General features: G+C 36.5%; 1 protein-coding gene and 1 pseudogene across 1 annotated transcript in view; one reads left to right on the top strand and one right to left on the bottom strand.

The window, feature by feature from the left end:
* Cwf19l2 (CWF19 like cell cycle control factor 2) overlaps positions 1–27,644 on the top strand; it is a 58,195-nt gene that overhangs the window by 21,255 nt on the left and 9,296 nt on the right. Inside the window, exons 9-14 of the mRNA XM_032908694.1 lie at positions 7,018–7,108; positions 8,780–8,872; positions 15,840–15,956; positions 17,804–17,941; positions 22,994–23,206; positions 26,030–26,146. Coding sequence (XP_032764585.1) covers positions 7,018–7,108; positions 8,780–8,872; positions 15,840–15,956; positions 17,804–17,941; positions 22,994–23,206; positions 26,030–26,146 — 769 coding nt within the window. The remainder of the gene's footprint in view (positions 1–7,017; positions 7,109–8,779; positions 8,873–15,839; positions 15,957–17,803; positions 17,942–22,993; positions 23,207–26,029; positions 26,147–27,644) is intronic.
* LOC116905725 lies at positions 18,108–18,500 on the bottom strand (annotated as a pseudogene).

Here is a 27,644-nt window from a genome sequence, read left to right as displayed (position 1 = left end):
CTTCCCTCTACACTACTCTTATGTAGCTTTTTCCCCCTATGCTGTTCTCCTGCGAGTGGGACACATCCTATCTCTGACTCATTCTGTCAAACCTTTCTCTGATTTGTTACTTTGTCTGCCCCTCAGTTAGATATCACTTTCAAACATGGGTGCTTCCTCCTGTAAACTAACCTTACCCGCATTTACCTGTATGTAAAGATACATACTAAAGGCATGACTGTATTCCAGCCAGAGTAACCATGTTGCTGGATTAAAATTCCTCTACATATTGTGTACTTAGAGTTTATGAATTTAATAAAAAACTAAGGTAATATACTGTTAATAACCTCTGAGTGTCATCTTGCTATTTTGAGCTCAGAAAGGCATGGAGAAGATGCCAGGTCTTAACTGTATGAGTAAGATCCTTAGGCACAAGTGAAAATGGGAGAGTATGTGGTGAGCAAAGAATAATTACAGAGATCAGTGAACACTGCCCATAGTAAAAGAAAAATTGAAATATATACTACAATGTTAATGGACAGGACTCTAATTATTTCCTTCTGAGAAGTTAAGTGCGTGTGTGTATGTGTATGTAGAACACATTTTGATGGGAAATTGTGGGTTTTCTTTTTAGAAACTAATTATAATGGAGACTGCAGAAATATGCCTGTAATATAGGAAAATCAAACATGATTATACTTTCTTCTATAATAGGACAGTAGGAGATATGTGTTTCTCTCAAAATGTCTGCTCACTGTTATAGATGATTAGAGAAGCTGCAGAAAGAGAGTGTTTTACAATTATGTTGGAAACTCTAGGCTTCAGGTTGCCTTTAGTGTTTCCTTTGTACCTTCTCTTGAATGAATTTTTCAGCTTAGGTCTGAGACATGAGGGAAGAGGGACGTTTCTCGATATAGTGGTATGGTGAAGTAAAGAACTAAGACATCCCAGATGAGCATTAGCAGAGGCCTTCTGCAACTTTATTCAGGATATTTTTGTTGTAACAGAGAGTAGCTGTGTGCTACCGTATGTAGTCTAAAATATGGTTCCATATACAGTGTCAGAGACAGAAGAGATATGCAGGAGATAAAAACAGAAATACCACCGTAAGAAGAGGGCTATATGTTTGTTTGGTCTGCTTGCTGAGAAAGCATGAGGACCAGAACTTGACTTAGTACCCAGCAGTTTTATGTATGTGTGCAATCCCAGATCTAGGAAAATGGGTATAGGGGATCCCTAGAACTGACCAGTTAGTTAATAATTATCTCACAAACTAAAGTTACTGAAAAGTCCACTTTTATTAACTGAAAATTTGAGTTTTGTTTTTTTAAACACACATCAATCAGAATTTATTAAGGCTGCTTTAAAGCAGCAAGGGCAGTTCCATGACAGCTAGGACTCTGCCAAAAGACCCTGTCTCCAAAACCAAAATCACAAACCAGAAATGCTGAGGATGTCCCAAGTGGGAAGTGTAGAAAAAGAATGCACAAAAGTGTGGCAAGATTGAAAAGGATCAGTTACTGGGCGAGGAATAGGCGGTACTTCCATGTCAAAAGGGGGAAGAGAGTAGGAGAAAAGGGACTTGTGGATTTTTGGGGGCAGGCAGATTTTGGGGTACAAGATATAAGGAATTAGTGGCCCTTGGTTAGATGGCAGATCCACCACAGGAGGATTTAATTTAGTATGGCTTACTAATTAGGATGTTAGTAGTTGTACCCAACGATTGAGTTACCTGTTGATTCTAAACTAAGTTTGTATGGTGTTTTCCTTCATTCTGTGGCTGAACTGAGTTCCAGAGCAAGGTACAGGGCACCCCAGCCAGCTGTGGAATTTGGATCCGTGGGGCTGGCATGGTAGCAATCCACCATGGAAACTTAGCAAATTGGGTGGAAAGTTTTCGGGATCTCTGGGCCAGAGAGTCTGCTCTATGTGCCGACAGGTGCCCAGCGTAGTGTGGCATGGTGCCCCTCTTTTTTAGTTTTCCTGCAACACAAAAGTTTCAGAACATTGCATCACCTGAACTTCCTTCAGTCCCTGTGAACAAGGCATGAGGGTATGTAAATGGACAGAAATGGCACACAAAATGACAAGAAGGCTACCTAAAGCAAGGTGCTCAAGGACCAGGCCTGTGCTGTCATTCATTACATTCTAGGGGGTGATTGTGGTTCATAAGGGTGTCTTGACTGAAGTATCACTGGGTGCAGGTAGAATGCCCTGAACTTCCATGACTTCCTGATTTATCGAGGCTGCTTTATTACTGGCCTGGGAGGAAAGTTCTAGCTCCTGGATGACCATTCTGTGAAACTCTAGATCCTGCTTGGTGATTAAGTCCCTGAGCTCTTCCAGCAGGAAAGGCATCTGTGCACTGGCATCCAGGAGGGCAGATGCCCAGCTCACCTAAGAGCTGCAGGGTAGTCAGTCCTCAAGGCTTGCTGCAGATCATCTAGGAGTTCCTTCCTATTTTTGCTAATGTGGATGACCTGAACAAGCAGCTCATGTCAAATAGTGTCCAAGGCTGTGTCCATTGTCTCATGTTGCACCTTGAAGCTCTCTGCCATGGCCTGAAAAGGGCCCACCACCTCCATTTGGGCATTGAGGATGATGGCCCCCTACTGATGTTTCTGCCAGAGCAGCAGCTGTCATCATAGGTCTCAGCCCTTGCCTCTATAGCCTTCGTTTTTTCATTGCGTATGGCCCCAAGTCGTCATCAGCCTTCTCTAGCAGAGCCAGGTTGTTTTCCATCTTCACAGACAGCAGAGTCAGCATCAGAATCTGTGACTCTATGGTCATGTTTTCTGTCTCTTCTTGTAAAAGCGCCCCCCCCCCCTTTTAAGGAGTGATAAAGAATCTGGACTCAGCTTTCTTTGACATTGTCCTACCTAAGAGGGGAGCCTTACTGAACATGCTTTTGTTGTTGATGGCAGACATGTCTAAGTTGAGTGGAGCCATGCCATACACTTCTAGCATGGTGGTCTGCAGGTCTCTTGTCCCTATCATTTGGTTGCCTTCTTTGCTCCTTGGCAGTGTGCTGTCCTTCCCTTAAGTGACTTGCCTCCTTTGGATGATACAGAAACCTTAGTTTTCTTCTTATATTGCAGGTATCGGAACTTAACCACTCTTGCTACTTGCACGTCCCTTCCTTTTGTCTTGGGTCTATCATGGGTGCCAGTGGCCAGCCTTCCATTCTAAGGTGAGCTAAGCACCAAACTCACACTTTGTTGAATTACCTGGCAATGGAACGTGTGAGTGGGCATGGCTTCAAGGCTTCCTGATGCACCATTTAAAAAATGAGGACATGAACCAGCAGTAGTGGCTCATGCCTTTAATCCCAGAACTCAGGAAGCAGAGACAGGCAGATCTCTGTGAGTTCAAGGCCAGTCTTATCTGCAGAGTGAGTTCCTGGACAGACAGGGCTACAGAGAGAAACCCTATCTTAAAGTGGGGAAAAAAGGGACTGACTAGAGATTGGGCGAGGGAGGAGAGAGAATAGAGGAAGTTTGTGTTAATGTCTGAGTTTAGGATTTTTTGTTTTTGTTTTGTTTTGTTTTTGTGTTTCTGTTTTTTGAGAGAAGATATATTTTGCCTTACCTTTTTTTTAATTGCTCCTTTTATTTTGAAATTTTAAAAGCCTTATGAAATTAATTGTCATGATAAACGGTTGTATACAACTTTTAAATTTTGGAATATGCTTATGTGTATCTTGTGAAACACAATCTCTGCGAGTTTATAATGTTCCCCTACTGCTCCCACCCTCCATATCCCTAACTCCATGTCCATTTCCAGACCCTTCTGCTTTCTTTCACCACATACATTTTATGTAAGTGAGAAATTCATTGTGTACTTTTGCTGGGAGGCTGGCTTCTTTCACTGAGGATAATTATTTTTAGCTTCATTCAGGTTGTTATGCATATTAATTGTTCATTCCTTTTGATTGATGGTTAAGATATCATTGGATTGTAAACCACAGTCTGCTTCTTCATTCCACGTAGGTGGACATTTAGATTGCTTCCTGATTGTGACCATTACCAACAAAACTTTAATATATACTCATGTACATTTGCTTTCTTTTCTATTACGTAATTCCTAAGAGACGAATTACTGGATCATACAGTTCTTCCACTCTAAATATTAAGTAAATGTGAGACTGTTTCCTAGAACTGGCATGCCATTTTATGTTGCTACCAATAGAATATGGAACCATCATTTCCCCTATTTATGTTGAGACACTTGGCAGTGGGCAGGCTTTTTATCTTGGTGAGTAGCTTTAGCCCACAGCTTCACTATATCTCTTAACTACAGCTCACATGCTGAGAATCTCAAGTTGCTTGTTTGCATTCTGTGTGTCTTTTTGGTTAATGCTTAGAAAATCTAGGAATGATTTCATTCTTATTTTCTTGTTGATAGTCCATGTATTTGCTTTCTTCACCTGCTTTATTGATTGCATTAAAAAAGCAACTTTGGTTTTATTGAAGTTTACTGTGATTTGATTTTTATTTCTGCTTTTTAATTATTTCTTATATTCTTATTACTTTTGAGTTGCTATTTTTTTTTTTACTTTTCTGCTGCTAAAAGTAGATATCTGCTGTTTCCAAATATGTAACGAACTCTCTGCTTTCTCTAAGTTCAAACTCTAGAAGATCCTTACAAATTGAGATATGTTACATTTACATTTTTATTCAGTTCAGAATGCCTTCCAGTTTCCCTTCTCTCTTTTCTTGGTGCTGGTTGGTGAGGGTCCGGGTAGTTGAAAGCTGTCCAGCAGTGCTTGTTATTGATCTCTAATTTCATTGGTCAGAAAATATTTTTGGACAACCTGGTTTCTTTGACTTCCTATGAAAAACAGTTTCATGGCTCAGAGTATGGTCTATTTTGGTGAACAGTTTTATTCTCCTGGAACTAATGTGTGTCTCGTGGATATTGAGTGGTGCATTCTGTAAATCATCATCAGCTCACTTAGTTGTTATTCATCTTCCATATTCTTGCTAATTTTCTGTTTACTTTCTATAGTGTTTAGAAATACTGAAATGCGTAGTTTCATTGTGGTGTAGTCTGTTGAAATACTATCAGTTTGCTTTTTGAAGCTTCCTTGCTAGATACATGGATGTAGGGATTCCTGTATATTTTGATAGTTCAGTCTATTTTTCTTACAAATTAACCAACCCTCTTTGTCCAGGGTACAACATCTTTGTGTTATACAGTAATTTGTCTCATATTAACATAGATATATGAACTTTCCTTTGACTAATATTGAGACAGCGTATCTTTCATTCCTTTACATGTATCACATTTATGTATTTACATTTATAGAACTCCTTTGTTAATCAATAATGTCCATAAATAATACCTTACCTTTAATACAGTTTTTTTAGTAATATGATAATTTAAAAATATTACTCTGTGGATTTTTTAATCTCTGGGTTGCAGTTTTCTTGAGTAGGAGTTCAATTTACATCTTCATTGTACTTTTGAGACAAGGTTTTGTATTGACAGAGGACACACTGGCTTTGAATGCTCTCTTCTCCTATCCTGTTACAGATGTGAACCACTAAGCCTGGCTAAAATGGCTTTTTAATATCTTCATTGTTTCTTTATGAATAAATGGGATAGATTAATACTAATAACTGAATATGACTTTTTTATAACTTACAGTTCTGATGGCTTTTGATTTTGATAAGAATTTTGTCTTAATTATGAGTTTTCTTAATTTTTTACTTGCATATCTGATATATGGGGGCTAAATAATACGGTATTTCCTTGATGAATGCTGCATATTCCCCTATTGTTTATTGACATGCATCATTGTATGAATTGATCAATTTGATAAGAACATTTTCATTCGCATGTGTCATGTATTTATTTTTGCTTTTTTGAGATGTAAATGGGAAACCATTTTGCTTAATTTTTAACATTTTTGATTTGGGTCCTGAGCAGCATTTTACTGTATGGCGTATTATTTCCTAAGCATTTTACCCAATATTTTCTTACATATACAGTTATGTTTTGTGACTAGTGGGACCAGACAATATTACCAGAATTCTTCAGAACGTGTCTTTAACCACTTGGTAAAGTTATTTCTCTCACTATAGGTATTGCCTTGGTGACTATTGCAGGGCAACCCTGAGTGACTCTCTCATCATATAGCTTTCTTTTCTTTGGCATTGTATATCAGGAACTTTGAACTTGTAGGACTGTTACTGCCCTTTGCTTTGGACTCCTGTAGACTCTTACAAGGTTATCCTTCCTGTGTTTTGTAGCCACTCTTAAGGTAGTTAAGCTGGATTATCTGATGTTGGCTGAAATTTTCTCTTACATGAGGCTTTTCTGAGATTGGCACAGGGTCTCAATTTTAAATTAATTTTCTCTCTAATCGTGGGCCAGTTTTACAAAAGAGCACACAATTGTTGCTTTTATTTATTGAATGCAACTAAATATACTCAAGATTATAGTTCTAAGATGATCAATAATTTGTTATATGGAATACAGAATTTCTCAAGATATAGAAAATTATAGTCTGAAATTAGTGTTTTTGCTTTATTTCTTAGAGTGAGTATAGATTCTGTGACTTATTTCTGAACAGAGTTTTTCGATATAGCCCAGATGGGCCTCAAGTTCACCATGCAGCTCAAGCTGGCCTCCATCTCATGACAGCTTCCAAATTTGGTCTCCTGAGTGTGAAGATTACAGGTGTGCACAAGTACACCAGCTGAATATTTAAAAATACCATTTTTAAATACTAGTATATAATATTAGTAATATATCAAACATTAACATATGATAACTATATTAATATGATAATTTGTATATTTATTTTACAGTTATTGGACTCTTTTCAGTTATTATTGTAACTATATTATATTGAACATTTTGACTTCTGAACAGAATCTTGAAGTGTAGTTCATACTAAAATGCTGACCTTAATTTTTATGTGTTAGAACTGTGACCTAGTATTAGTGCTATATGTTTTGTTGAAGTGAGTTAAGCTAAGGCATGAGGTTGCTTTATGACATAAGCTTTTTCCCTCTTTTGTTTCATCTATAGCCCAAAGACAGAGCCCACCTATCCCTTGAATGCTGATGAAAAGAACAAGCTGGGGGCCAAGATTATCAAGGCAGAAATGATGGGGAATATGGTAAGAACTCTGCGTGCTTTCACTTGGAGAAGAGTGAAATGTCCAGCTTTCACAGTTTGTTTAGACGCATCAGTCATTTAGCTGTAGCATGCTTTGAAAATAATTACTATTTCTTAATTTCTGCTACTCTTGCAGTTCCTCTACTTTTCCTTTTTATTAGATTTCTGAAATTTATGAAATTATTTCCTTTTTATTAGATTTCTGAAATTTATGAAAAAATTGTTTATTTTTAAGCACTTTTCTATATTTGGACATAGTTGTAGGAGTTAAAGGTATCTTTTTTATTTCCATTTTAATTTATTAGGAATGCTCATTTTGTTTTTGCAAAAATGTAATATTCTTTAAAAATTTTTATTAATGTCTGTGTATGTTCATTGGGATGCCCATGGAGGCCAGAAAAATGTATTAGATCCCCAAGATATGGGGAGGTATAAGTTGTGAACCACCTGAAGTATCTGCTGGGAATTGAACTCTTGTCCTCTGTAAGAGCAGCAAATGCTCCTAACCACTGAGCTTTGTCCAGCCCAACAGTGCTTTTATCACTTTCTTAAAATGAAGCTTAACCTATAATCTTGGGGCCAGTGGGACGGCTCAAGTAGGTAAAAGAATTTAGCACCAAGGCTGACGACCTAAGGTTTATGTAACCCACATACTGGAAGGAAAAGAACTTAATACTGCAAGTTGTCCTCTCTACAAACATGCTCTGATACATCACATCAATAAATTAAAAATGTTTTTAAAAGAACCTAAATTATATTTTTGAGTAGAAGACCTGTTTGTCTAAAATTAAAGAGAAGCAGGAGTAATTTGGTAGGAAGTACTACTCACCCATGTATTCATGATGATATGCCCATTATACTAATTTATGTTAACTTCGATAAGTGAGAGTAGCAAAGCTAGAAATCTTTCTATGTTCCTGTGTAGTAAATCTACTTTTTCTTATTTTGTTATAGACTGTGTATTCTATACACAGTTTGCAACATAGTTTTGCAAATCAGTGAAATTCAGCTCAGCCTAAAAATTATTAACACAGATGAGTTAACTATCAAATAATTATAGCAGGAAAACCTGAAGTTTAATATTTGAAAGCACAGAAGAATCAATGAAAATAGTGAAGTGGTCACATAATAGGTTAACTTACATTAAAAAAAAAACAGTATTTCAGTTTTCATGGAAGCATGGCAGATTACCATGCTCTTTTTTGTCACATAAATCTATTTATCATTTCTTGGGTGTTTTACATAAATGTACAAAGTTCTTAGAATAGTGAAATACATTCAAAGTTTTTATGTAAATTTCTTATCAGAAATGATGAAAATACAATTTTCTTCTTGTGGTTTCTTCCTATGACAAATAACTGAAGTTTTCTGTAGTAGAAATTTGTAATACCTAAGAACTTACAAAAGTGTGATTCTTAATATATTTTTAGTGCATTTCTTCCATTTTTGTGGTTCTCTCAAAGTACATTTCTTAAAACTATTCACCTCAAAACCATAAACAAATGCTCTCATCTAGCAATTCGTATCTGAGGTTCATTAAAATTTAGTGTGAATTGATGGTTGACGTTAGCTGTTGACTGCAGGGCTTTTTGCTAAGCTGTTTTCTGTTTCATATCTTTGAAATATTCTGTAATTAAAAATTTAAAACTACAGCTTATTTTTTCTTTTAAAGGAATTAGCTGAACAACTTAAAGCCCAACTTAAAGAGGCAAATAAATTTAAAGAAACCATTACACAGATACCAGCAAAAAGATCAGGGGTAGAGGTAAGTAATAACAGTTTATGTTATTATGTATTATGTTATTATGTATTATGTATTATGTTATTGTGTATTATAACTTAGTTTAATATTATTGTTGTTGTAACACCGGATGTCTTTGTGTAACTTTCATGAGCATTCCTTCATGCAAGCCACATCCTAGGGCCCATGAAATCTACTTTTATTCTAGATTCTGTCAGTGTCTTTAAATTCTTTTGTATAGAAAATGAAGAAACTTGAATTAGATTTTAATTTTATACAAGGCAAATTATTTTAATCTATGGTTTGTTCATTTACTTAGTATTGCATGAAACAAACAAAAACAGTTACATGCTTAGAACTTTAATTTGAGTAGGGATGAAAGGACAATAAAAATCTAAATGATGATGTATATCAGAAGGTTATATATCCTAGTCCAGAAAGAGTGAGAGAGTTTTAAGTCATCTGTTAGTTGACTGGTAACAAACTACTAGATTTGGAGGTGCATTTTTTTTTTTCTGGCAAATACTGATATTTCTTACCATAATATTGATAATATATTTATGGGAGAGTAGTTTTTGCTTTCCTACAGCTATTTTACATACCAGTAGGTAATGTTCAATCCTGACTATATCACCAGATTGAAAGTAGTAAGATAGAAAAGTCAGAATTATACCAGACTTCCCAACAGAGACTATAAAAGCTAGAAGATCCTGGGCAGATGCAATACAGATCCTAAGAGAATACAAATGCCAGCCCAGGGTAGTATATGCAGCTTAACTCTCTGTTACCATTGATAGAGAAACCAAGAAATTCCATGCCAAAACTAATTTACACAATATCTTTCCACAAATCCAGCCATATAAAAGATAATGAATGGGAAACTCCCATCACAAGGAGTGAAACTGAACCCTAGAAAAAGCAAGAAAGTAAACTTCTTGCAACAAACCCAAAAGAAGAAAGGCACACACACACACAATTCCCCCTCTAACAAAAATAACAGGAAACAATCACTATTCCTTAATATCTCTTTAACATCAGTGGAATCAATTCCCAATAAAAAGACATAGACTGGGTTGGGGATTTAGCTCAGTGGTAGAGTACTTGCTAGGGAAGCGCAAGGCCCTGGAGTCGGTCCCCAACTCGAAAAAAAAAAAAAAAAAAAAAAAGACATAGACAACAGACTAGATACATAAATAGGACCCAGCATTTTGCTGCATATAGGAAATGCCCCTCAGTGACAGTCAGATGCTACCTAAGAGTAATAGTCTGGAGAAAATTTTTTCCAAGAAACAAGCTGTAGTAGCAATTCAGACATCAAATAAAATTGACTTTCAATTAAAAGTTATTAAAAAAGACAAGGAAGGACACTTTATATTCATCAAAGGAAAAATCTACCAAGAGGAACTCTCAATTCTGTACATCTATGCTCAAAATGCAAGGGGACCCACATTCATAAAAGAATCGTTACTAAAGCTCAAAGCATACATTACATCGAATTCAACACACCACTTTTATCAATAGACATATCAGGGAAGCAAACTAAACAGAGACACAGTGAAACTAACAAAAGTTATGAACCAAATGGATTTAACAGACTTCTATAGAACATTTCATCCTAAAACAAAAGAATGTACCTTCTTCTCAGCACCTCTTGGTACTATATCACTGGTCACAAAACAGGCCTCAGTAGATATAACAAGATTGAAATAATCTCATGCATCCTATCAGATCACTATGTATGAAGGCTGGTCTTCAATAATATCAAAAACAACAGACAGCCCAAATATACATGGTAGTCCAACAATGCTCTACTCAGTGATAACTTGGACAAGTATCAAAGACTTTAGAATTTAATGACAATGAAGGCACAATATACCCATACTTATGGGACACAATGAAAGCAGTGCAAAGAGGAAAACTCATAGCTCTGAGTACCTCCAAAAAGAAACAGAGGAGAGCATACATTAGCAGTTTGACAGCACACCTAAAAGCTCCAATAGCAGCAGCAGAAAGAAGAAGGAAGAAGGGAGAAGAAGAAGAAGAAGAGGAGGAGGAGGAGAAAAAGAAAGAAGAAGAAGAGGAGGAGGAGGAGAAGAAAAAGAAGAAGAAGAAGAGAAGGAGAAGAAGAAGGAGAAGAAGGAAGAAGAAGAAGAAGAAGAAGAAGAAGAAGAAGAAGAAGAAGAAGAAGAAGAAGAAGAAGAAGAAGAAGAAGAAAAAAAGAAGAAGCAGCAGCAGCAGAAGCAGCAGCAGAAGCAGCAGCAGCAGCAAATATTCCCATGAGGAGTAGACAGCAGGAAATAAACTCTGGGCTGAAATCAACCGAGTAGAAACAAAAAGAACTATACATAGAATCACCAAAACCAAGAGCTGGTTCTTTGATAAACCCTTAGAGGGCAGAGAGTGTATACCCAAATTAACAAAATCAGAAATGAAAAGGGAGACACAACAACAAAATCTTAGGAAATTAAAAAAATCATCAGATCCTACTACAAAAGCCTATATTCAACAAAACTGGAAAATCTGAATGAAATGGACAATTTGCTAGACAGATACCAGGTACCAAAGTTAAATCAGGATCAGCTAAACCATTTAAACAGTCCAGTAACTCATTAAGAAATAGAAGCAGTTATTAAAATTCTTCCAACCAAAAAGAAGCCCATGACCAGATGGGTTTAGTGTAGAATTCTATCAGACCTTCATAGAAAACCTAATACCAATACTTTCCAAACTACTCCATAAAATAGAAACAGACAGAGCACTACCAAATTCCTGCTATAAAGCCACAATTACGCTTATACCACACAAAGACCCTACAAAGAAAGAGAACCTCAGACCCAATTTCCCTTATGAATATCGATGCAAAAATACTCAATAAAGTTCTCAGAAACAGAATCCAAGAACACATCAAAATGATCATTCATCATGATCAAGTAGGCTTCAACCCAGAAATGCTTAGATGGTTCAATATATGTAAATGTATCTATGTAATCTACTCTGTAAATGAATTCAAAGTAAAAAACCACAGATTATATCATTAGATGCTGAAAAAGCATTTGACAAAATCAACACCCCTTCATGATAAAAGTCTTGGAAAGATCAGGAATTCAAGGCCCATACGTAAACAGTAAAAGCAATATATAGCAAACCAGCAGCTTAACATCAAACTAAATGGAGAGAAACTTGAAGCAATCCTTCTAACATCACTGTGTCCCTATTCAGTATAGTACTTGAAGTCCTAGTCAGAGCAATTAAACAACAAAAAAAGGCCAAAGGGATACAAATTGGAAAGGAAGAAGTCAAAATATCACTATTTGCAGATGATATAATAGTATACTTAAGTGACCCCAATAGTTCACCAGAGAACCACTAAACATTTTAAACAACTTCAGCAAAGTGACTGGATATAAAATTAACTCAAACAAATCAGTACCCTTCCTCTACTCAAAGGATGAACAGGCTGAGGAAGAAATTAGGGAAATGACAGCATTTACTATATTCACAAATCATATACAATACCTAGGTGTGACTAACAAGTCTCTGAACAAAGAAATCGAAGAAGGTCTCAGAAGACGTAACAATCTCCCATGTTCACGGATGGACAGGATTAATGGCCATCTTGCTGAAAGTAATCCTCAGATTCAATGAAATCCCCACCAAAATTCCAACTCAATTCTTCATAGAATTAGAAAGAGCAATTTGCAAATATATTTGGAAAAATCAAAACACCCATTATAATGAAAACTATTCTCAACAATAAAAGAACTTTTGGGAGAATCACGATCCCTGATTTCAAGTTATATCACAGAGCAATCATGATAAAAACCGCAAGGTATTGGTACAGAGACAGGCAGGTAGATCAATGGAATAGAATTGAAGACCCAGAAATGAACCTATAGTCACTTGATCTTTTGACAAAGGAGATAAGACAGCATTTTCAGCAAATAGTGCTGCTTCAACTGGGTTTCAGAATATAGAAGAATGGATATTGACCTTTTTTTACCTCTTGTACAAAGCTGAAGTCCAAGTGAATCAGAGACCTCTATCTAAAACTTGAAACACTGAAATTAAAAGAAGAGAAAGTGAGGAAGTGCCTCGAACAAAAAGGCAGAGGGGAAAATTTCCTGAACAAAACACCAATGGCTTATGCTCCAGGATCAAGAATCGATAAATGGGACCTCATAAAGTTGTAAAGCATCTGTAATGCAAAGGACACTGTCAAGATAATGTCTTTAAAATATGTGAAATATGATAGCTTATTATGAGCTAGACACATGAAAGATAACTTGAAAAGTGTTAAGGCCAGGAAATATTAATATGAATGTAATACCTACTTTGGAAAAAAAAATGCTTTGACAGTTGGTTGTCTTGTTAAAAGTTATACGTTTATAAAATACCTATTACATGTGCTATCCACTATATCAGAGATTGGTATTCTCACATAAGTCTAATACACTATTAGTAGTTTGTCATCCTTTTTTCCCCCAGATTAATGTTTTTATTGATTATTTGGGAATCTCACAGAATGCTTTCTGATCACACTTTCCAGTCCTTTAAGGTCCACTCTGTTACCCCCTTGTGCCCTCTCTGGAAAATAGAAAAGAAAAAAGAAAATGAAAAAAAGTACACCAGTTCTAATTAATGTTGTCCATATACTCAATTTAAGCATGGTCAAAATCTCAGTGACTAGTGAGTGAAAAGTTTGTTAAAGAAAATTGAGTCTCTTTCCCCATTTCTGCCACTGAATTCAAGGCCACTATGGACAATTTAGTAAGACTGTATCTCAGAATCTTATATTAAATGTAAATATGAGGGTTGGCTATAATTTGCTTAGGATTTATTATATGTGAGGCCTTAGGTTCAACACCCAGTATGCTCAATAAAATAAAGTAGCAGAAGTATTTCAAGGTTGTTTCCATAGTTAAATCATTAAAATACTAGACCCAGAAATGAACCCACACACCTATGGTCACTTGATTTTTGACAAAGGAGCCAAATCCATCCAATGGAAAAAAGATAGCATTTTCAGCAAATGGTGCTGGTTCAACTGGAGGTCAACATGTAGAAGAATGCAGATCGATCCATGCTATATCACCCTGTACAAAGCTTAAGTCCAAGTGGATCAAGGACCTCCACATCAAACCAGATACACCAAAACAAATAGAAGAAAAACTAGGGAAGCATTTGGAACACATGGGCACTGGAAAAAATTTCCTGAACAAAACACCAATGGCTTATGCTCTAAGATCAAGAATCGACAAATGGGATCTCATAAAACTGCAAAGCTTCTGTAAGGCAAAGGACACTGTGGTTAGGACAAAACGGCAACCAACAGATTGGGAAAAGATCTTTACCAATCCTACAACACATAGAGGCCTTATATCCAAAATATACAAAAACTCAAAAAGAAGTTGGACCAGGGGAGACAAATAACCCTATTAAAAAATGGGGTTCAGAGCCAAACAAAGAATTCACAGCTGAGGAATGCAGAATGGCTGAGAACACCTAAAGAAATGTTCAACATCTTTAGTCATAAGGGAAATGCAAATCAAAACAACCCTGAATTTCACCTCACACCAGTGAGAATGGCTAAGATCAAAAACTTTAGGTGACAGCAAATGCTGGTGAGGATCTCAGAGAAGAGGAACACTCCTCCATTGTTGGTGGGATTGCAGACTGGTACAACCATTGTGAAATCAGTCTGGAGGTTCCTCAGAAAATTGGACATTGAACTGCCTGAGGATCCAGCTATACCTCTCTTGGGCATATATCCAAAAGATGCTCCAACAAATAAAAAAAGACACGTGCTCCACTATGTTCATTTGGCCTTATTTATAATAGCCAGAAGCTGGAAAGAACCTAATGCACCTTCAACAGAGGAATGGATACAGAAAATGTGGTACATCTACACAATGGAATATTACTCAGCTATCAAAAACAGTGACTTTTATGAAATTAGAAAGAGGCAAATGGTTGGAACTGGAAAATATCATCCTGAGTGAGGAACCCAATCACAGAAAAACACACATGGTATGCACTCATTGATAAGTGGCTATTAGCCCAAATTAGCTGAATTACCCTAGATGCCTAGAACAAATGAAACTCAAAGGCGGATGATCAAAATGTGAATGCTTCGCTCCTTCTTTAAAGGGGAACAAGAATACCCTTGGCAGGGAATAGAGAGGCAAAGATTAAAACAGACACAGAAGGAACACCCATTCAGAACCTGCCCCACATGTGGCCCATACATATACAGCCATCCAATTAGACAAGATGGATGAAGCAAAGAAGTGCAGGCAGACAGGAGCCAGATGTAGATCACTCCTGAGAGACACAGCCAGAATACAGCAAATACAGAGGCGAATGCCAGCAGCAAACCACTGAACTGAGAACGGAACCCCCGTTGAAGGAATCAGAGAAAGAACTGGAAGAGCTTGAAGGAGCTCGAGACCCCTTATGAACAACAATGCCAATCAACCAGAGCTTCCAGGGACTAAGCCACTACCTAAAGACTATACATGGACTGACCCTGGACTCTGACCTCATAAGTAACAATGAATATTCTAGTAAAATCACCAGTGGAAGAAGCCCTGGGTTCTGGTAAGACTAACTGATAAACTAGATTGTTGGGGGGAGGCGGCAATGGGGAGGATGGGGAGGGAACACCGCATAAAAGAAGGGGAGGGGAGGGATTAGGGGATGTTTGCCCGGAAACGGAAAAGGGAATAACACTCGAAATGTAAATAAGAAATACTGAAGTTAATAAAAAAAAAAAATACTAAAGTAAACTTTTTGTCTCTTTCCTTCTTGTCTTTTGTTATGGTTACTTTAGAGTGGGTGATTAAAATCCAGTAGACTTAAAGGTCTTAAATCCTACAAACTCAAAATGACTCATTAGTTCTGTATGAAAACGAGAATCTTTTGTACTTTGTTGTTAAGTGTAGAATTTTACCATTGTTTGCGTTTTTCAAATATTAATTAAAGCTTTCCATAGCATGAAGATGAACAAGAAGTAATCCTTACTCGAACAGATGAGTCTGGAAGAGTGTGGCCTGTGAGCAGCCCTAGAGAAACCCTGGATATGAAAGAAGAAAGAAGGAAGAGACAGAGAGTATGTCTAGCATATGCTTTTATTTACTGATTCACATTTTCTTCTCTTTGCTATTGTAATAGATTAGACATTTTTGAAATGGAAGCATTAGAAAATAAGAAATAATGATTTTTATTCTTAGTTGTATCTTTTACCTTTTACAAAATGCCAGACAATTCAACTGTGTCCTAGTGATTGCACACAGAAGGCTCATCACAATTTTAATTTTGATGTACATTTCTGTGATTTTGTATTCAGTTTATGTTTACCATATTGTACATATAAAATCGTGACCTCTTAGATCTGTTATCCTTTTAGGATTCGAGGCTTGAAAATAGGCATTTCATATACAGTAATGTCTTAATTATGTAGATGCCTTTTTTTTTGCCATTTTTTTATTAACTTGAATATTTATATACATTTCAAGAATGTTATTCCCTTTCCGGTTTCCGGGCCAACATCCCCCTAACCCCCTCCCCCTCTCTATGGGTGTTCCCCTCCCCATCCTCCCCCCCACAACCTAGTTCACTGGGGGTTCAGTCTTAGCAGTGACCCAGGGCTTCCCTTCCACTGGTGCTCTTACTAGGATATTCATTGCTACCTATGAGGTCAGAGTCCAGGGTCAGTCCATGTATAGTCTTTAGGTAGTGGCTTAGTCCCTGGAAGCTCTGGTTGCTTGGCAACCTTGAACTTTTAAGCACCTCATTTTCTTTTCTGTCTTTCAGCTCTGGCAATTAGTTTTTAGCACTACCCAGAACATTTGGAAAGGTGGCGAAAACAACACATTTAATTCATTTCCCTTAAGTTAGGTTTTTGTTTTCATATGAAGGTCGTGTAGATGACAACTGAATACAGAAATGATTACCTGTTGGGAATTTTATGTCAAATATTGATTGTTGAGTGCCTATCCTGCTATATAGACAGTAATTAATTCAATCAATAAATAAAATCAGGTCAATACTGCTGATGTAATGAGGGGACTGGGGAAACTGGAGAGATGTGAAGTAAAATTAAAGATTGAATATATAAAACAACAGATCTGACTAGAAATCCATAAACAGTCAGATGCCATTTTGAGTTGCATACTATTGAGCAATCTAAATAAGTGACTAAAGTTAGAGACACAGTCAGGGATAGAATTTACATTTTAGCGTAGAGCAGATGTTCATTATGTTGAGCCAGGGAAATCATACCAAATGACATTCAGGTTAGTGAGGAAATAAGAGCAGTGTTAGAGTAGACAATGATAACAAATTTGTTGTTAGAAGTAAATATTTTTATCAGTCTGGCTATCAGAAGAACAGGTCAGATTGATGGCCTGGCTAATATTCTTACTGGAGACTGAACAGTCTAAATGAAGGAACTGGTAGGGTCAACATCTTGGTTTACAGTGATGCTTTCTCATTTTATTTCCATACAATAAAGAGCAGAGACAGAACAGGGGCTGCCATGTCTTAATAGGATACTAATCTTATTCTTGGTGCTTCCACCTTATGACTTGATTACGTCTCCAAAGTCTTGACTCCTGTCCCATGAGGGAGGGATGCAAACCTTCACCTCTTTTTTTTTTTTTATGCTTATTTCCTGCTTGAATACTGGCAGTCTTCCTTCCACAGTGGGAAGGAGTTTTAACTATTAAGAAAAGCAGAAGACAAAAGGGAAAGGACAGTTATAATCTTTCATGAAACTCAGCAGTCACCTAATGTGATACTTCTGGGAAGGAAGACAGGAAAGGACAAGAAGTACGAAGTGTACTTCTTTATACTTAAGGGGACCTTCTTTCACATTAATTTTGTATTTTTATTATCAGATTTATGAACAATCTATTCAAAGCATCTGGAGAAACCTCATTATGTTCACTTTGCTAGGTTTCAACTCATGAGGATAAAGAAAGGATCCGATACGTTCCTGATGATGATCATTTGAGTCTCAATGATTTAGTCAGGAATGAGAAAATGGGAACAGATATTGATCAAAACAGACTTTTCATGAAAATGGCATCTAAGGTAAGAGAGTCCCAACGAACCTTTGCATTTTGAGAAACTGATTCATCTGTCTTGACAGTGATGTAGATATTGAAGAGATCTGATAGTCTCTAATCTTAGTTTATTTCCTTAAATTGAACTTTTTTTATTTTCAACATTTTATTTTTGTTGTACATATTTTCTTCAAATCAATGAATTTCTAAGTCAGGTTCAGGTAACTGAAGGGCCTTTATGAGGAGTTTATATTGTCTAGACCCAAGATATGCAGCAAAAGCAGTCTGAAGTAAAGTAGGAAATAACATTTTTCTAAAGACAAGCTTAGAAATAGTAATCCAGTAATTGAAGATGTTTCCCCTTTGTGGTAGAGGACTTGAATCATACCTGGCATCAAGTCCCCCATTCACGGGGATAGCCCAAAGAATGGGGTACAGACTACCAACACAAAACCAACTAGTGCACCACATGTTGTTGTCCAGGTTTCACAGTTCAAATTACAAAACTATGGTAGGACAGGTTTGCTGTCAAAAATGGGATCACAGCCATTGGCAAGCAAGAAGCTACTCAAGCTTGTGTCACGTTCAAAATTTGCCGAAACAGACTGTTTGCTATTAGGCCCCCAAAAGCAGCATTAGGTCCAGTATATGCTGATCCATATTCAAGGAGATTCCTGTCTGGTTTTGGAAGTTCTTTAATTTTTCTGGATACGATGTTAAATGTTAAATCATCTTTGTTAGTACTTGGTTTGACTTTTCATCTTGGACCACTCAGCAGAATGACGGCAGCTTATGGCCGCCTCCCCAGCAACCTGTGCTTGCCCAGGTCCTCCTGCGTCCGAATTTACCACAACCTTTGCTAGGGTTGCTTGGGCTCCATCCTTGGTTAACACGTGACTCTGATCTTTTTTTACATGGTAAATTATTACATGAAAAATATTAGAACAAATATTGTGTGATTTTTTTTTCAGTATTTTAAGTGAAAACAATTCTTTCATACAGTATATTCTGATAATAGTTATTCTTCTCCCTCATTTTCTCCCAAAATTTCCCCACCTAGCCATCCATCCAATTCCATGTTCTCTTTCTTTCTCTCTAGAAAACATACAAATTAAAAAACAAACAGGTTTAAAAAAAAAAACAACAGAAAAAAAGTAAAAGAAACACACATAAAAGTACTAAATTAGAATCCACAATATACAAGCAAATGGCCAGTAATGCTAAATAATGCATTTATGAGCAATCTAAACAAATTGTGCCTAAGTAAAATATTGAGATTTTTTTTAAAAAAGTCTCCAAAAATACCATTGAGGTTTTTTTATCGTGGCCATCTCCATGGAGCCTCCTTTAAGTGTGATTTGTATACTCATTGAGACTCTATTGGGGAAAACTAACTTTTCCAAGATAGCAGTTAACACTTGAAGATAGCTTCTGGATTAAGGTTGGGGACTTATGTCCACTTCACTTATCCGTGGTGGAATCCCACATGCTTTGGATCTGTTAGACATGTTAAAGCTGGCTGAGTGTGAATTTGTATGTTTGTCAAGTCTTTTGTGTTTGTAAGATACTAGATGTCTTCTGTCCCCACTGGTTCTTACTGTCTCTTCTCACACTGTCTTCTTCATAGCTTCTAGAGTGTTGAGGACAGGAATTTGGTGAAGACATCCATTTAGGACTGAATGATCTAAGGTCTCTTGTACTGTCCATTTGTGGGTTCCTCTGTTCGTTCCCATCTTTGATGATGGCTGGGAAAGACACTGATCTTTCTTGCTGTAGTATCCCAAATGGCTGAGAATGTGGGTGTGTACATCATACTTGCCTTGGTGCCAGAATTTAATGATTGGAAATGTATTAGTTGTTAAGTTGTCAGCCTAACCAGTTATTGTTATTATATTTATTTATGAGAAAGCTCCCTAGAATATACAGTGTTTCTATTTGTCTCCTCCCCCAAGTTTTTTGAGCTTTTTCTTAATGCGATTTGTGCATTTCCTAATAATTTTAAGCAGAAACGAGCCAGTTCTGATAGGATTTATTAAAACTACACACCAGGCAATTTTTTGTGCAACTAAATAAAACATTCAACCTGGACTTTTTCTCCACATATTGGTTCATTTATGTTATATACTTGAATCTGTAGTAGTGTTCTGTTATCATTTTGGCTTAAGTGTTTCTTGATTCTTGTCCCTTGATGGAGATAATTACGTTTTGTTGGACTTGCTAATAAAGATGGAAACACTGCCAACCCTTTTTCTTGTAATCAGTTTGTACTTACGGGTGTATTTGGATGAACATTAAAAGTAGGCAACTTCTCATAAAAAGACAAAGGTGTTCCTTAAGTAGGCAAAGCAATGGCTCCAGTTGCACAAGAACTAATAGAGACAGGTTGCTATGAAATGGGTGATTTGGCATGGTGGCTTTCAGTACATTCTGCTTAATAAGTAGCCTCAGCATACTGATAACTTGTTTTGTACTTTTAACAATTAAAATTAGATCTGGTAAAAATTTGATATAATAATAAATGTATATAAAAGTAAAAAATGTTGGGATATATTATAACCATTTCTATAAACATTACTCATAATCTTACACTATTCAAATTTTGTGAACTAAATAGCTAAATTACTATATTCTTTAAAATATTGTTATCCTAATATTATTATTGTACTACTACTACTGGTGGTGCTATGTATTTTCATGAAGAGACTGCAAAGGACAGGATTTACCAAACTTTTCTATAAAGGACCAGACGGAAAACATCTTTTGACTTTCTGTTTTATGTTCAACTTTTTGTTATGCCACAGAGGCAACCATATGCTGCATATGAATAAATGTGTGGCTAAATTTCAGTAATTTGGGACAAGGGGTGGTAGAGAAGACATGGCTGGGCCTATGTGGCATGTGAGCCATAGTTTATTACCCCGTGTGGATACTAGCTATTTAAATTATGGGCTTTTTTACTAAGTTTCCTGAAAAAGAGTTCTTTTAGAGACAAGGCCTCAATATGTAGCCCTTGCTAGTTTGAAACGCACTATTTTGACCATGATGACCTTGAATTCAAATAGATCCACTAGTTTCTGCCTTCAATGTGCCAGAATTAAATCATGACCATTCTTTATCTTTCATAATCTTTGATTAGAAATATCCTTTTAGATGAACAAAATGCAGATGCTTCCACTCCTTCTAAAAGGGGGGAAAATATCCATAGGAGGGAATATGGAAGCAAAGTTTAGAGCAGCGACTGAAGGAATGGCTATTCAGAGCCTGCCCACATGTGACTTAGATGAATGTGTGTGTGTGTATGTGTGTGTGTGTATGTATGTATGTGTGTATATATATATATATATATATATATATATATATATATATATATCCACACCAAAACTAGATAAGATGGATGAAGCTAAAAAACACATGCTGAAAGGGACCTGATATAGATCTCTCCTGAGGAGACACATCCAGAGCATGTCTGACACAGAGGTCAGTGCTAGCAGCAAACCACTGAACTGAGAACAGGACCCCCTTGGGGGGAATTAGAGGAAGGACTGAAAGAGCTGATGGAGCTTGCAACCCCATAAGAACAACAATGCCAACCAACCAGAGCTTCCAGGGACTAAAGTACTACTCAAAGACTTTACATGGACTGACCCAGGGCTCCAGCTGCATATGTAGCAGAGAATAGCCTTGTTGGGGGCACCAGTGGAAGGGGAAGCCCTTGGTCCTGCCAAGGTTGGGGAATTCCCCCGTGCAGGAGAATATGGGGGGGCAGGGGGGATGCAGTGGGAGGAATACCTATATGGGGGAGGAGACGGACGATGGGGGCTTATGGACAGGAAACCCGGAAAGGGAATAACATTTGAAATGTAAGTAAAAAAATATATCTAATAAAAAATAATAATGAAAGAGAAATCAATAGAATACAGAAGTAAAACCATAGAACCACAAGAAACGGTATCTAACAAACTATGGCAAGCAAAAGAGAAAAAGTCGGATGAAAAATATCACACTGTGAAAAAGAAAACTGTGGAAAAATAGATAGTAAATAAACTACCATCTATGGATCTTTAAAAAAAAGAAAAGAAAAAAAGAAATATCTGTTTATTTAAGTAGAGCTACTCTGTCTTTAAATTGTTTTAAAAGTCTGCTAAGATACAAGTATCTTATATTTGCTTTGTGTTTGATGATTTTTTAAGTATCTGAGGGTAGAAGATTGAAGAGAAGACAATGTAGTAAAAAAGGAGAAACAAGCTCATGAACACTGAACATAATGTAGTCTTCATTTCTGATGGTAATACTCTGGAGGGGCATGCGTAATTGAGGAAATTTCTCCCTGAGAGTGACAACTAAAGCTGCAGCTGAAGAATGAGAAGAATAGCAGCATGTAAAGAATGGGTCAGAGATTGTGTGGGAACTGGTAGGCGACAGTGCCTGAGAAACGTTAGTACTTGCTTTGTAGAACATAGAGAATGTATAGGTGTGGCCAGACATGCTCAAGTCATTGATGCTAGATTAAGAGAGTGGCCACTTTTGATTATGAGTCTTTCCTGTATACCAACTATTTGCTTCTATCATTTTCTTTCTAGGGTATAGCAGAGTTTGTATTTGGCCTTGTACACAATATAGAGAGACAGATTTTTATCAGGGTCATAAAATTTGTATTTATCCATAAGTTGGAAAGTGTCAGAGTTGTAGAGATCAAATGGAACAGTATTTACTTTTTTTTATATATTGTATGTGCTGTGTTTTCAAATAGCTTAACCTCTGCATTTTGGTTTCCTTTCAGCTTAAATAATAATTATTTAATAATAATTTCTATATTATAGTACTAGAAAAATAATTAGATGTCACAAATTTATACTTATTAAAGATTCAGGGACTTTTGCTGTTGATGAAGTTGAGGGTGGCCTCAGTAATGATAGATGGATTGATTTTTTTTTTTTTTTTTTAGCTCAAGATTAATTTTAACCATTTAAAAATTGTAGGTTGTATCATAGTATTTATAGATAGACTCTAGGATATCATTATTCTATAAAGTATTAACTATCACCTTTTATCTCCTACTATTATTATTTTGATTTTTCAGTTTATGGGAAAATCACATGGAGACTATTATACTCTGGATGACATGTTTGTCTCTAAAGCAGCTGAGAAAGAACATCCTGGTAAGAAGGAAGAGAGCCAGAGGAGAAGAGCAATTGCTGAGCACCAGGTGCTTGCTGCACAAATGGCAAAGTGTCTGTACTGTCTTGACAGCTCTCAGTTCCCCAAGCATCTTATTGTTGCAATCGGTGTGAAGGTAAGAAATAAAATGCAGACAAGGTAAATGTCAGTTAGTACAAGCAAGATATATTCTTTCTTCCGATTTTTATACAAATTTTAAAGATTTTTACTTATTTAATTTTCAAATATTTTTTTCTCTAAGTGACCGTGGTTCTTAGGGATTTTGGTATACCAAGTATCAGTGTTTCAATGTCTCAGCCCACGTTGTGTGTGATATTGTTATGTTAAGACTCAAATTCTGGCTCTGCTGTTGTCAGACTTTATGACCTAATGATAGAATTGATTTCAGCACTAAAATCTGCCCTTAGAAACTTAATACAAACCAGCTTCCTTTTCTTTACTTAATTCTTCATAACATGCATTTGATTTCTCATAGACTATGGCACAGTTTGAACACTTTATTGAAGTTCCTTTGACTTGTTAGTTAGTTGGGTCATTCCCCAAGACTTTCAGCTTCATGAATGCAGAGATAACCTTTGCTAACCATGATATTCTAAGGATCTTATCTTAGAATATCAGTCATTTATTTTAATAAATATGTGTTGGTGACTATTTCTCACCTTGTGTAAACTAGTTTGTAGATGGGGTAGGTGCCAAATTCTCAATGTCATGGAAAAGTAAAGAAGCAGGACGATTTTAAAATTCATTTAAAGGTTTTTTAGAGGGCACTACTGAAATTTGAATTTTGGCATCTACCTAGGCAAGTGCTGTAGGCAGTTATACTTCTGAAGTTTGTCTTCTATCGAAATATACTAAGCAGATAATCATCATTCCAATTTAGAAGCATATTGTCATAAAATGAGGGATAAAATGATGGAGGGGTCATATTTTAAAAAGGTTTTCTAGAAGTCTTCTATGAGGTACCAGTGAATAAGAAGACTTGGCATGGAAGAAAAAGAAGAAAGCTAGAGTGGCATCCCTTCCCCGTGGGGTTCCAGCCATATGACTGATGTGATATGAAATAGAGTTTATTTAGGATGTGGGAAGGGGAATTGGGAAGAGAGAGCGAAGAGGCCGGCCAGGGACACATAAAGATATGGGCAGGAAGGAGAGAGAGGGAGAAAGGTGTCAGGGAAAGAAGGTTCAGAGAGTAAGAGGATAAGAGATTGAGGAGGGGGAAAACAGCCCCTTTTAGAGTGAGCCTAGCATACCTTGCTGTTGCTAGGTAACTGTGGGGCAGAGCCTAGAAGGAATGCCAGCATTTATATTTCTCAACATTCATATACTTATTTTTTTTTCTTTTTCTTTTTTTTTTTTCTTTATTTTTTTTCAGAGCTGGGGACCGAACCCAGGGCCTTGTGCTTGCTAGGCAAGCACTCTGCCACTGAGCTAAATCCCCAACCCCCCATTCATATACTTATGAATGCCTTCTTGTGTATAATAGAAAAATAGCTTCAGGTTATAAGTGATCAAATATGTAAATAAACTTTTTAGCCAGATTGGTAAAGATATCTTGGACTTGTTTCCTTTCCCTTAGCTAGGTTAACTCACTTTTGTCCCATAATAAGAAAAATTGCCTGGCTGATAACACATAATTTATATTGTCGATAAAAGAAAATAGCTATCCTTAAAAAGGAATAACAGATGCTTTATTCTAGATCCACTGTGAATGAACACAGCCCAGGAACACCAATTTAGCTCATCCAAGTTCCATTTTCCAACGTGGTAACAATTTTCTGTTGTGGTTTGCCCTGGAGTTATCTGTATTTTGATGCTAATTCCACTGCCTCAAGGACAGCTCCCTAGTCACATACTCAGGAATCAGGTGACTTCACCAGAACCTTCTCCCCATTGAATTTGTAAAGTACAGGTGAGGGGCAGGTACAGGATAGAAGGAGGCCTGTCATTGGAGGAGAAGGAAGAGAAGTTTGAAAGAAGAGGAGGAGACTAGGACAGAAAGGAAGAGAGAGGAGAGAGGAGAGAGAGAGCAGCCATGGCAGGTGATGTTAAGAGTCTGCTCTGTGTATTTACAGGTTGTTATCAATGTTCCTAAGGGATGGATGGTACCGGGCTGTGTATGTTTAAGTGGGCAATTATATTTTATCAGTTGGATCTAAGATTATTGTGTTGTATGTTCTTTTATGTGAGTGTTTGAGTGTAGGAAAGTGTGCTGCTGGGATGTGTTTCCTCCAAGATATCTAGCAGATACCTTGGGGCACTGAGGTGCCGGACCTAGCGAGGTAAAATACAACTTACTTCTTTATTTTTATATTTTACAACAACAATTTGCTAATATTTTTATTGTAACAGAATAAGGAAAAAGAAAAAAAAATCACATCAAGACCCTATATATATTAGTAAAAAGGCAGGCAAGTTATAGAACAGCTAGGAAACTTCATCATTCTGAGGATTCATAGATTTTGGTTGGTAGAAGTTAGTGTTCTGTTGTATATCCTGAAAGATTTATCTACTGGTCACAGGGGTGTTGCACACAGAGGAGGGCAATACTTGGCTGTTAAGGAGATTAAAGATTACCTCAGGGTAACATGGATCTGGACCTATATTGTTTTTAGTGTTTGTGTATATATATATACATATATATATATATATATTTCCCTCAGATAAAAGATCAAATGACACTTGTTCTTATTTTTATTTGCGAAATCTTAGTCTGTGATGTCTTTCAGTGAAAACTGAGATTTGTATTCTGAATTTCTAGTTTTTTAGAAGCCATTTCCATGATGTTTTAAATATAAAAAAGTATCTTTAAGAGTATTAGGATAAAAATAAAATAAGTCTTACAAACCAGACTACCCTGGTAAGTCCTATGATCTCACTACTGTATTCTCATCTGTTACAAATAACCAAATAAAACATTACCATTGGAATTTGCTCCTAGGTTTATTTATGTTTACCCAATTCCCGGTCTCTTACTGAAGGACACTGCCTGATAGTCCCTCTACAACATCATCAAGCAGCCACTGTATTAGATGAAGATATCTGGGAGGAGATTCAGGTCAGTACTGCAGGGCTCATTTTAAGGCTCCTGAGAAGGATCTGCAAATTATTATGATAAATTCAGACAGATTTGATATCTTTTTTTTGACAATTTGTAGGTGTCTATATATTGTCATGTTTCCATCTCTCATTGCTTTATTTTTTCTCACATACTTCTTATTTTGAGATCTTTTTTTGACAACTGAACTTAGAAAGTAATTATTTTAAAAAGTCAATTGGGTTTCTAATTGATGCTTTGCAGCTTGAGATAATCATCCTTACTAAATTGTAGCCAAGAAGAAAGTTTCAGAGAATGAGAAGCTTTGAAGTCAGTTTTACAGGCAGCAGTTCCTGTTTGCCCTTTGGCCCTCACTGCTATTGTGATTGTGCTATTATTCCAGCTCTGTTTCTTCTCTGTTCCCTTCATAGTGTGTCCTGGCTTTGAACTCTCTTATATGAGTCAGTTATACAGTTTGATGGCTGATTCTTTGAGAGACTGAATTATTTCAAGGCCTCACAATGATTAAGAAGGAAAGCGCATTCTTATTTTCTTAAGTGGTCTCAACTGAACTGAGTAAAGGTTATAGAGGACCCAGGTTAGAAAATGTGGAATTTCAAGACCTGAAAAGAGATGACTGTATTGCAGAATGTAGATAAAGATGTCTAGAGAACATATTTGCCTGAATCTTACAAAATGCATTCTATCTCAGTGCTTTGTAAAGTTCGCACTCCCAGCATTTATTAGTCACAACTCTAACAACAGACGAATTATTTTTGATATGAAAAAATGTTTCTTGATACAAAGTAAAAAGGATGGAAATTTCATCTTTAGGATTATTGCAGGACTTTTTTGAGATGCACTTAAATTTTTTTTTGAAAAACTGATTTGACAGAATAAAATATAGTGTGAAAAGCATTTAATTTCAAGAATCTTATCTGTATATTATATATTTCTCTGGGAAATTTTGATACATGGAGAACTACTTCAAGGTGGATAAAACATGTATACAATCCATTAGATAGTGAGCACATGAATGTGACATTTCAGATAAGATGAGAAATGCAGATCACTAATTGTATCCAAAGGTATAATATTTTCTATAACAGACTTCATTGTTGTCTGCAGACTTCAGGAAGCCAGAGATATTGTGAAAAGCTGAGGAAGGGGGGAAAAACCAAATTATTGTATGCAAATAGTGGCATTAAAGTTCTTATTGTGAAAGGAAGATCACTAGATATTACACATGATTAAAGAGTAGAGTGCTGAGATAGCTACACATGGGTTAAAGAAGCAGTGTTCTGATTTTACTTCCAAATGTATGTGACACTCCCAGTTAATTATACTCTGATGACTACTTCTCTGTTTATACATTGGTTTATTCATTTTTTTTTGGATATTTTCTTTACTTACATTTCAAATGTTATTACCTTTCCCGATTTCCCATCCATAAACCCCCTATTCTATCCCTCCTCCCCCTTCTTCTCTGAGGGTGTTCCCCGACTCATCTACCCACCCT

This window comes from Rattus rattus, chromosome 7 (assembly GCF_011064425.1).
Source record: "Rattus rattus isolate New Zealand chromosome 7, Rrattus_CSIRO_v1, whole genome shotgun sequence".
NCBI classification, from domain to species: domain Eukaryota; kingdom Metazoa; phylum Chordata; class Mammalia; order Rodentia; family Muridae; genus Rattus; species Rattus rattus.
This window is presented reverse-complemented; position numbering and strand designations above follow the sequence as displayed.